Genomic DNA, 11302 nt, shown 5'->3' with positions numbered 1-11302 from the left:
AAGAGTCCCACAGCTCTGGAAAACCTCCTGTGTTGTACCAGTGCCAAAGACTTCACGCCCCAAGGACCTCAACAGCTACAGGCCGGTGGCTCTGACATCCCACCTGATGAAGACCCTGGAGCGGTTGGTCCTGGCTCAGCTTCGGCGCCTAACAAGCTCATCACTGGACCCACTTCAGTTTGCCTACCAGCCTGGCATTGGCGCGGATGATGCCGTCATTCACCTCCTACATCGTTCCCTCGCTCACCTGGAGACCGCTGGAAGCACTGTGAGAATCATGTTCTTTGATTTCTCCAGTGCCTTCAACACTATTCTTCCCTCGGTTCTGAAGGACAAGCTGGAGAACTCTGGAGTGGACCATCGCCTCACTACCTGGATTTTGGACTACCTCACCGACCGACCACAGTATGTGAGGACTCAGGGCTGTGTGTCGGACAGGGTCGTCTGCAGTACGGGGGCCCCACAGGGAACGGTTCTGGCTCCGTTCCTCTTCACCATCTACACTGCAGACTTCTCCCACAATTCCACCCAGTGCTTCCTGCAGAAGTTCTCTGATGACTCTGCAATAGTCGGCCTCATCACTGATGGGGACGACAAGGAGTACAGAGGACTGACTCAAGACTTTGTGGACTGGTGCCAGCTGAACTACCTCCAGATCAATGCCAGTAAAACCAAGGAGCTGGTGGTAGACTTCCGCAGGCACAAGCATTCTCCACTGCAACCACTGAACATCCAGGGTATGGACATTGAGGCTGTGGACAGCTACAGGTACCTTGGTGTTCATCTGAACAACAGACTGGACTGGACTCATAACTCAGACGCCCTCTACAGGAAAGGGCAGAGCAGGCTGTACCTGCTGCGGAGACTCAGGTCGTTTGGGGTGGAGGGCCCACTCCTGAAGACCTCCTATGACTCTGTGGTGGCTTCTGCTATCTTTTATGGTGTGGTCTGCTGGGGCGGCAGCATCTCTGCTGGGGACAGGAAGAGACTGAACAGGGTGATCCGAAGGGCCAGCTCTGTTCTAGGATGCCCTCTGGACCCAGTGGAGGTGGTGAGTGACAGGAGAATGGCGGCTAAGCTGTCATCCCTGTTGGACAACGTCTCCCACCCCATGCAGCAGACTGTGACAGCACTGAGCAGCTCCTTCAGTGGGAGACTGCGGCACCCACGGTGTGGGACGGAGAGATTTCGCAGGTCTTTCCTCCCCACTGCTGTCAGACTCCACAACAAAGACTTTAACTGAACAAACACACACATCCACACATGTGCAATAACACTAAGTGCAATAATCTTTTCTGGCATCGTTGTATTTTTACTCAGTTGTATATAGCATTCGTATTCTATTTTTATCTTATTGTATATTTTTATTCTATTTTATTCTACTGTATATAGTATATTATTTTATTCTATTCTGTACAGCTGTGTACTGTATTTATTCTTATTGTATTCTAATTTTTGCGTCATAACTTTTGCACTGTCCACTTCCTGCTGTGACAAAACAAATTTCCCACGTGTGGGACTAATAAAGGTTATCTTATCTTATCTTATCTTATGCTGTAATTTGATTATTTTAATAAACCATGTAACTTGGATGGATTCGATGCTGGCGTGACCACAGTGCACACGTCTGCTGTTGCTCACAGTGGTCCAAGGGACGCTCAGGGAGTTTGTGTGTTCGCTCAGACACATGATAAATTAGAGGAAACATTGCTGGTCACATAATAACAAGCACAGTCATTTATAGAAATCTATTTTTTTTTTATTTGAGCAGTGTTATCAGTGACTTTGGTACCATGTTTGTGAGCATTTCCCACATATGCAAAGGAAGAGGGTCAGGCAGTACAAGTGATGTACTTCCAAGCATGCTTCTCCACCATGAAAACTTTGGAGAAAAATGTGTCTGTTTTAATTAGTGGAGTGTAAAATGACAGTAAGTATTTGCAGGCTCAAGATGGTCCATTTTTCATGTTTTCATGTTAGAAAACATGTCATGCATAACTGCTAAAACTCAGTTACTAAAGCTCTTTCAAGCAGTAATGTGTACAAATTACGCCGTAACTGATCAATTATGAGACGTTTTCCCAGCCACTACGTGAGAAGTGGTCATTTCCCATGCTCTCAAAGTAGCGCGCATTGTATCGGGTGGGGGCTGCTGTTAACTTGTCCCTCAATGAACGATGGCGTCGTCTTCCAACAACAGTGCTGCTGCGAACAATCAGGTGAGTGTTTAAGTTTGGAACAATTACACTGCAGTCTGTGAATACTACGAATTTAAGAAGTGACTATTGTTACGGTAAATTTTTCGGCTATTCAGTTTTTTTATTTTATAACGTTTTTTACTGAAATGCTAGCTCAACAGAAACGCCTCGCTATCATTTTCAGCTGAAACTTACGTCCTACTTGATCTGTAAGCTTGGAGAACAACAAAGTTAGTGAAGTAACGTAAAATTCTTTGTATTTAATTTAGGAGCAGCTAAAAAGAGAGATGCTTCAGTGACTACTGCATAAAGTTTCCCAGGTCATGCACAGACAACCCCTCGATGTGGACTATTTGCAGTTTGTTATCGACCATGAGATGGTCCTTTTAAGATCTTTGTCCGATCAGGTTGAGATCCCTCAAAGTATTATAAATGCTCTGATAGAGCTGTCAACTGTGCTCAGTATGGAGGACGTCAATGAACAAACCCCCTCTCAGATGTCAGTGTCAGAAGGAAAGCTGGGACGTCCAAATTACAATGTATCACCTGTACAGCTCCAGATACTGACAGAAATGTTCTTATCAATCACCCAAATTGCAAAACTTCTTGGAATATCTGTGAGGACAGTGAAACGTCGTTTGCATGAATATTGCATTTCCATAAAGCAGTGCTACAGTACAACAAGTGATGAAGAGCTGGACAATTTAGTAAGATCTATAAAGACAAGAACACCTCATGTTGGATAAAGGATGATGAAAGGGATGCTTCAAGCCATGGGCCACCATGTACAGTGGAAGAGAGTGTACTCGTCGATGCACCGTGTGGACTCTGCTGGTATTTTCTCAAGAATGACAAGGCTGGGATTTGTGGTCCGAAGGACATATTCAGTGCAAGGTCCTCTATACTTGATGCATATAGACACAAACCATAAACTAATAAGGTAGGATGAATTCTGACAATACTGCTAAATACTGAATTATGTTTTATACCTGTTAATGCCCTAGTTGTTGTTTTTGTTGTTCTTTTTACAGATTTGGCCTGGTGATATTCGGAGGGATTTCATTTCATTTCATTTTTATTTATTTCACACTTGGTACTACAAATCAAACAAAACAACCACATCTTCTATCAACAAAACACAACAACCATGTGTGAAAAGGAGCAGGAAGAAGAAAATATTCTTATTAAACCCTGCCCCCTATCTACCATCGAACTTATATCACCGATGGGCACCAAAAATCAGGAACAAACTAATATTGACATTTCTCTCCGGTCGAATCCCAAACCAACATCACATTCATTCGCATTCTTCATACTGAGTTATCGTTTTAAACATATAACACTTTTTAAAACATTGTAGATTTATACAATTCTTTAAATTATAATGAAGTGAATTCCACAGTCTTATACCCCTAACCGTTGTGCTCATTAATCTTTGTGTAGTCCTGGCTAACTGATGTTTAAAATAAATAGATGGGTACTCAAGAAAGGTGATTTTTCACTTTCAAAATTGAGCTGAATGAGATGTTAATTGAAAAGTGAAATACTTGTGTTTTGGTCTACCATAAAACTTACCATATACTGTAATATAGAGATCCTTCTGTAGAACAAAATGTTCCTAATCTGTTTATGTTTGTCAGTATTTGGTGACTATAAATGCTTGGTAAACTAATTCTTCAAGTTGCTAAAAGGATTTTTTTTTACCCTTTGCATTTGGGTGAATAGTTGATTACAAGTACTGCTACACCTCATGGCAGCTTGCTACCTTGGGAATTATGTAGCCGGCTTTTTTTCTTGTACTTATAAATATAAAATAAATGTACCAAGCTACAATACCTGATAAACATGTTTCTATCTTTAATTATAGTAACTTGACTTGACCAAGTTTCCACTTAATGATATTTACATCTCTAGATCATGTACCTGGGTGCTGCTGCCAACAACAGAGCATCAACTGCACTTGCTTTCTTCTTGGAGGCTGTACAAAAGTATGGCTTTCCATTGAGGTAAAATCTATACAAAATTAATTTTCACAATGCTTGTGCAAATGTGTAAATATGATTCCCCCCCCCCCCCCCCTTGATTAGCAGTGTAATTATTTTGACATGCAATGTGTAAACTGTAGCCTATATGATCAGTTTAAATGTTTAAATGGTTCAAACATTTAGAATTCTTGAAAGGTGTGCTTATACAGAGCTGCACACTGTTGAATGACCAAAACAATAAACTTCTAATAACCAGTCTAAAGTAAAATTATATTAAAAACACAAAGGCTGCAATAAATTTTAAGAGTGACATGTTTTTTTTAGATTTAAAACAAATTGTACTGTCGATGTTTAATTTTGTTTCAGAGTTCGAGGGGATCAAGGGGTGGAAAATGTTGGAATAGCAAGATGCATGTTCACCATCCGGGGCTGTGGAAGAGGAAGCTTTCTGTCAGGCAAGAGTGTTCACAACCAAAGGTATGTGTAGTATTTGTATAAATGTCCCATGGAAATAAGAAAAATGTTCTTATATATTTTTCAATTCAGTGAATTTCTGGGTAAAATTCTGAAAACGTTGCCATATTTTGATGTTGAACAGAATAGAGCGCTTGTGGCGAGATGTGTGGATGGCTGTTTCAAGCGTGCACTATGAAACCCTTCACAACCTCGAGGATGAAGACCTTCTGAATCCAACTGATGGTGTCCACATGTTTTGTGCCCAACATACATTTCTTCCACGTCTGCAGAGGGATCTGGATGTCTTTAGACAGGGTTGGGATAACCACCCTCTAAGGACAGAGAGGAATCTGTCCCCACAACAACTGTGGACACTGGGACTCCACCAGAATCCAGTTGATACTCCAGACACAGTGGAGATACTAAAACAAATCTAAATTATACAATCCCTCTTTAATCAAGTTTCAAAAAGTGCACTTGGAGATGTTGAAAAAAACACGGTGTGCTGTCACTGCAGACTATCAGCTTTAAGTTGGGGGTATTTCAAAGAACATTTTGGTCCTTTAAGTGGAAGGCACATATGAAAACAGTTCAAATACCTCTGCAGTTATAGCCAATCGTGTTAGTTTCATTTCAAATCCATTGCGTGGCATATAGAGCCAAAAGTAGAATTCCCATGTTCCAATATTTATGGAGCTGACTGTTTGTCTTGAAATTCCCAACACTGTTTTTGAATTGTCATTTGAAATATCTTTTTTTTTTTTTTTAAATCATCACAGGAACTCGAGGATGCGTACTTAGATGTCAACTCTATTGGTGAGCTGGATGGGAGCAATCCTGGAGTAATTCTTCCATCAGATAGAGGACATCTGAGGAGGACATGGCAAGACTAAGAGACACTGTCAATGTAACAAGGCCCTCTCAGTCACATGGCCGAGACATTTATTTGGATGTACTTAACTTTGTACTAGCTCACCGTTCCTAGGCGGCAACATTTTTATTTTGAATTTTCAACCCAGAGAAGGTTCATGAATAGCTCAGGCCTTTATTTGATGTGATATACATGTAAAATGAACCTGCCAGGAAATGTTTATGTGAACACTCAAACATCACATTACAAACTATTTTTTTTGTCTCTGGCACATTTTTCAACAGTAAACCTGTATGTTTTTGTGTGCTTCATGCCACTCATTAAAGAACTCTGGCTGTCAATCTCCAACTTTGAAATGTGCTTCCTGAACATTAAATGGAAGGAGCAGCATTTTGAGTTACACCTCAAAACTATTGATAGACAATGCTTTACACATTGTTAAATTCCTGGCCAAGATGAAAAGCCTCCAGCAGAACCATTCTGAATTGACTATAGGACTTCATATGTTTCACAGGCAGGACAATGGTCTTAGCACAGGATGACACAACAGTATAGCAGATGCTGTGATTTCCAAAGTCAGCTTCACAATTGTGATTAAATTTTACCACCACAGCAAAGTCCTTCTTTTCTGAGGGGAGGAGAGGAACATGGCCTTGACCGGTGATCCATTGCAGAAACCTGGCAGGTGTGATAGATCTTGGGCCATTTTCGTCAGCTACATGTTCTTGACCTTCTGTTAGGATAAGAGTGAATTTTAAGACGTTTTGAAGAACCCTGGCCTTTTGGACAAAAAAAATATCTAAATATTTGAATTCGATACAAGTGTAACTTTTGTCACTAAAACCTTAGGATATAATTTTGGAATGTGACAACTATAAACTAGACAAAAATAACCATTTACCTTCTGACTCATAAAGCAAGTCCTGAATGAAGTTAACCAGGTCCAGCTCAACCTGATGCTTGGAGGTTCCCTTCTCACTCAGCTGAGGGTGAATGGACGCCATGACAAACTCGGCACTAACCTATGATGATATTAGAAAGCAAAGCAACCCAACGGCTTGATTACTTCAGGGATGCAGTATTCGGGCCCTAGAACTTTTCCACAGTTTGTCACATTATAGCCACAAACATGAATATATTTTATTGGAATTCAACATAAAAGACCAATAAAAAGTGGTAAACAACTGGGAATTGTAACAAAATTCATCCATGATTCAAAACATTTTTTTACAAATAAATAACTGAAAAGTGTGGTGTGTGTAATTATTCAGCCCCCTCAGTCAATACTTTTTAGAAACACCTTTTGCTGCAATTACAGCTCCCAGTCTTTTAGGGTATTTTTCTACCAGCTTTGCACATCTACAGACTGACATTCTTGCTCATTCTTCTTTGCCAAACTGCTCCAGCTCAGTCAGATTAGATAGACAGCGTCTGTGAACAGCAGTTTTCAGATCTTGCCACAGATTCTGGATTGGATTTAGATCTGGACATTGACTGGGCCGTTCTAACACATGGAAATGTTTTGTTTTTCTATTGTTGCCCTGGCTTTACTGTATGTTTAGCAATCATCAGGAAATGTCTATGGGCAACTGACTACACTGAGACCAAAGGGGGCTGAATAATTACACACACCACACTTTTCAGTTATTTATTTGTAATAAATATTTGGCATCATGTATGATTTTTGTTCCACTTCTCTAATGTACACCACTTTGTGTAGGTGTTTCATTTAGAGTTCAAATAAAATAGATTCATATTTGTGTCTGTAATGTAACAAAATGTGTAAATGTATGTAATACATACATGTAAAACTGAAAATACGTTTGTACTCACTTTCACATCTCCCCCAAGGACGAAGAGAGGCTGGCAGATTTCTGGGTATTGCTTAATCAGCAGGTGGAGGCCATACAGCTGCAAACCCTCCTTGAGTTGTTCCAACATTGGCTGCAATCTAAGCACAGCATGGAGTGTAATGGCTCTGTGGGTACAAAAAAAGAGATTAAACAACATCTTCAGATGCTATTTTTCTTACATTCATATAGAAAAGCTTCTATCCCCAAGCCATCCGTGCCCTAAACACACACACCCGCCCTCTCACATCATCTATAATTGACTGAGACAGGACTCTTCCAGACACAATTCCTTTAATTTTAAATATGTTTATATTGTCTATCCTGTAAAATAGTCAGATATCTATTCATATTAATGTACAGAATTCACCTGCTTGCTGCTACTACTGCACATTCACCCAGTGTATATACTATATATACATATATATAATGTTCTTCCTCTACACCCCCCCCCCCCCAATTTTTGCACATGTCGAGGAGCGTGTCAGGCTACATTTCACTGTGTGTTATACTTGTATAACTATGCATGTGACAAATAATAAAGAACCTTGAACCTTGAACCTTGAAAAACTAAAACCTGTCACAGCATACCGGACAATCGGTTCCTTGTTTTGAACCGAGATGGCTCCAGTGAATCCACAGTTTAAAATCTCATCAGTAAGGCCCTGAAGTGACTGCTCAGTTGAAGATTCCACCTAAAAGTAATTTAAGAGATGAAATTATATAGCTGCAATGTGTACTAAGGCAATATTTTTACTAGTTATACAGCACCTGGTCAATCAGTAACCGCAACTGTGAATCTGCCACTGTAATTTTTATCCAGCTGTGTTGGGTTGATCTGCCCATTGCAGAGGTAACTGTAAGCCCACTGGCTGAAAAATGTAGGGGCAGGACCTCCTTGTGCCAAACTAACAGCCAGAATCTCACCAACAGTCCTACTTATACAAACAGCATGAGTGTATTGCTTATACTATAAAACATGACAGTTTTCCCTTTCTTTAAAATAAACATGCCTGAAGAGTCCACTGTCAAAGTCAGTAAGGGAATAGTGTGGACTTTTTTGATGTGGTGGTCCTTCAAAGAAACGAGTCTTGATTCCGGCGACCATTTCTATTGAGAGAAGAAAGTTATGAATTATCCGATGTAAAACATTCATTTAGAGCTGGGTGAAATAAGATTTTTTTCATATCACAGTATTTTTTTCATTTGAGGCAATACTGATATATATATATATATACACATATATATATATATATATCATAATGTGTCTCACTGATTTTGAAGGCTTAACATGACAGATGTACTGAAGGAACATCATACATCTGTTCCAGATATGTAAAAATTCCATTCAAAATGAAAATATTGATTCAAAAAAGATGCCCTGCGATGGACTGGCGACCCATCCAGGTTGTACCCCGCCTTTCGCCCTGTGACCGCTGGAGATAGGCACCAGCACTCCCCGCGACCCCACAAGGGATTTTTGGGGCAGGGATAGCTCAGTAGGTAAAGTGGTCGCCCCATGATCGGAAGGTTGGCGGTTCGAATCCACTTAACGGCTACCCTGAGGTACCCCTGAGCAAGGTACCGTCCCTACACACTGCTCCCCGGACGCCTGCTTAGTGGGCTGCCCACTGCTTCACTGAGTGAATGGGTCAAATGCAGAGAAAAACAAGTAATTTCCCCATGGGGATCAATAAAGTATCCATTATTATTATAAGCGGCCAAGAAAATGGATGGATGGATGATTCAAAAAAGAAATCATAGTATACAGAAAGGTGTACTTGAGACAATAATATTGACACCTTTTATCAACACCAAACCAGTAAGCTCATAACACAACATAGTCACATCACAGCCATGCTATGGTTTAAAAAAAAAAGAGTATTTTCCCTGTGTTACCGGTGTTTTGGTTTTCGACCTTGGTTTTCTCATTTTTGGTTTCGGCCAAGAACTTTCATATCAGTCCATCCCAAATTATAAACATGATTGATGTATAGTTTAGTAAAGGAGAAATATAGTCATATTTACAACACAACTGGAGCAGAGTTCACTTAGAAGATAAAATATATATTACAGAAGTATAAAATTTAGGGATTGGTCATTTCTTCAACATAAATAATACGAATGGAAAAGTAATTGATCTCTTTAAGTTCACCTGTGAGAAATTCTTTTCGAAAGGCACCAGTGTCTATTCCTGCTTCCCCAAAGAAGGACACCTTCAACATTGCAGTGGGTGAATTTTTCTTTTGACGTTGCCACTGCAGAAGGTCTCTCTCCAGAATGTTTGTTCTTGAAATAAGGATGAACTGCTTCTCCACATCAACTCTTTGACAAATCGCATCCAACACATCGTCGACACTAAAAAAATCCATAAATGAAAGAATAAACACTCTTTATTCAGTTCAGAGTATTAATAGTCATCTGTGTGTGTGATGTTTTTTACCTTTTCATATGGTCCTCTTCTACTATGTTCTCCTCAATTTCATCCACGTCTATTACATTTTTGCTTCTAATAAAAATAAAGAAAAAGTTGGTGTGTCAATGGGAAATTCTCAAGATGTTATATCCTATATGTAATTTTAAAAGCCTTGCTTTTTCAACTACCTTTATCCACATGTGCTTTCATGGATTTCAAGGAAATAAGGTGCAAATTTCAAGTTACAGATAGGACACTGAAGTTTCTAAAACAGAAATGAGAGTTAAAATATTGAATAGAGTTCCATTGTAGTTATGTTAATGGTCTATACTCATTTATATTAAGATATTACTTCTTCATCCAATTCCTCTGTGTCGGTGTGCTCTTCAGAAGGCTGCACGGACACTATTTGGACCTCGGTTTGACATGCCTATCATAATTAATAGACATATAACATTGCTGATTAAGATTTTAAAAAAAGTGGGACAATTTTTTTATTGCCATTTCAATGCAATGCAATTTCATTAAAATAAATGCATATATTGTTCTAAGATGTATGTACCTCTGTGTCCTCAGCTGAAGACCCAGACTCTGTGCACTCCTGCACATGAAGAGCCAAAATATGCAATGGCAGACTTACTTTGCATGTTTGGCATTGTGCTTTGGGCATATTTTTAAATTCAACTGCATCAGGAGGTAACGGAGTAAGGTCAAATTCTTGCTGTAAAGGTACTATATACAGCAAGTTTTTCCCATTTCCTGTCATACTGCGTATTAGGGTCCCTGTGTAACCTTCAGAATCAGGAGGGACCAGTGTCAGTTTCCTTTTACCCTGACCGCCTGAAAAAAGTAGAGCCCAGATCTAGTTCACATAGGTGCAAATTATGGGACTATCATGTAATAAACATTTGTTACCCCTACCTGTAGCCTTGTAGAGCAACCATCCTCCAGTCAGACCCTGCATTTTAGGATATTCACTTTGAAGAAGTCCAAATAACTGCAGAAGAAGATCAATATTGTGATGCCTGCAGACTTGATGATCTTTACAGAGACATGTAAGTCTGAAAATCTATATATTTATTCCTTAAACCTCTTCATGGTTCATGTCCCTGGACATTGTGAGATGTCTTTTACCCAGTCCTGCCTGTGCAAGCTGAAATTCCTCAGAGGAGGTAGGTGTTGTTTCTGCATTACAGTTCAGCAAGTATACATAGAAACTGAAAGGCTTCCATGCTTTAAAAGGTGGTGTCACAGGGATCCTTGGATTATGCATCTTTCGTTTTCCAAGAAAACTTTTTTTTCCAAAGAAACCAGGGAATGATCTGAATGGAATTAGAAAAATACATGAAAATGACAGCACAGTTATAACACACCAAAAAGGTAGCCTGGCTGCCACTGGGTGGGCCGGGGATGGGCGTGAGGTTCTGGGGGCGCTCCGTCTCTGGGCTGGGGCCCTGGCCGGGCCTTGGGGGCTTGGGTCCTGGTTGGTGTGTTGCCGGGGTTGTGGGCGGGTGGGTGCATGGGGG

At 40.2% G+C, this 11302-nt stretch overlaps 1 protein-coding gene and 3 long non-coding RNA genes across 5 annotated transcripts; 2 read left to right on the top strand and 2 right to left on the bottom strand.

The window, feature by feature from the left end:
* Positions 1 to 2207: 2207 nt before the first annotated feature.
* LOC308386267 lies at positions 2208 to 3256 on the top strand. The gene is made up of 3 exons (XR_013969763.1): positions 2208 to 2219; positions 2468 to 3138; positions 3230 to 3256. It is a non-coding gene; the product is annotated as an uncharacterized lncRNA (long non-coding RNA).
* A 569-nt stretch (positions 3257 to 3825) lies between these two features.
* Positions 3826 to 5096, top strand: LOC308386266. Its single transcript, XR_013969762.1, has 3 exons — positions 3826 to 4204; positions 4550 to 4660; positions 4782 to 5096. It is a non-coding gene; the product is annotated as an uncharacterized lncRNA (long non-coding RNA).
* A 477-nt stretch (positions 5097 to 5573) lies between these two features.
* Positions 5574 to 8437, bottom strand: LOC308386255 (uncharacterized protein). Its single transcript, XM_080865671.1, has 5 exons — positions 8132 to 8437; positions 7952 to 8055; positions 7344 to 7488; positions 6412 to 6532; positions 5574 to 6243 (listed from the first exon to the last, which is right to left on the bottom strand). Exons 1-5 carry the CDS (start codon positions 8204 to 8206, stop codon positions 5939 to 5941), a joined length of 750 nt encoding a protein of 249 aa, XP_080721797.1. The 5' UTR covers positions 8207 to 8437; the 3' UTR covers positions 5574 to 5938.
* An 877-nt stretch (positions 8438 to 9314) lies between these two features.
* Positions 9315 to 11099, bottom strand: LOC308386137. 2 transcript variants are annotated; one of them, XR_013969729.1, is made up of 5 exons: positions 10867 to 11099; positions 10339 to 10773; positions 9965 to 10206; positions 9804 to 9869; positions 9315 to 9718 (listed from the first exon to the last, which is right to left on the bottom strand). It is a non-coding gene; the product is annotated as an uncharacterized lncRNA (long non-coding RNA). The 2 variants fall into 2 exon arrangements; XR_013969728.1 differs by having other exon boundaries at positions 9965 to 10773.
* Between the last annotated feature and the right edge of the window lie 203 nt (positions 11100 to 11302).

This window comes from Rhamphochromis sp. 'chilingali' (assembly GCF_963969265.1).
Source record: "Rhamphochromis sp. 'chilingali' genome assembly, chromosome: 18".
NCBI lineage: Eukaryota > Metazoa > Chordata > Actinopteri > Cichliformes > Cichlidae > Rhamphochromis > Rhamphochromis sp. 'chilingali'.
The sequence above is the reverse complement of the archived record's forward strand: the minus strand, read 5'-3'. Positions and strand labels throughout refer to the sequence as shown.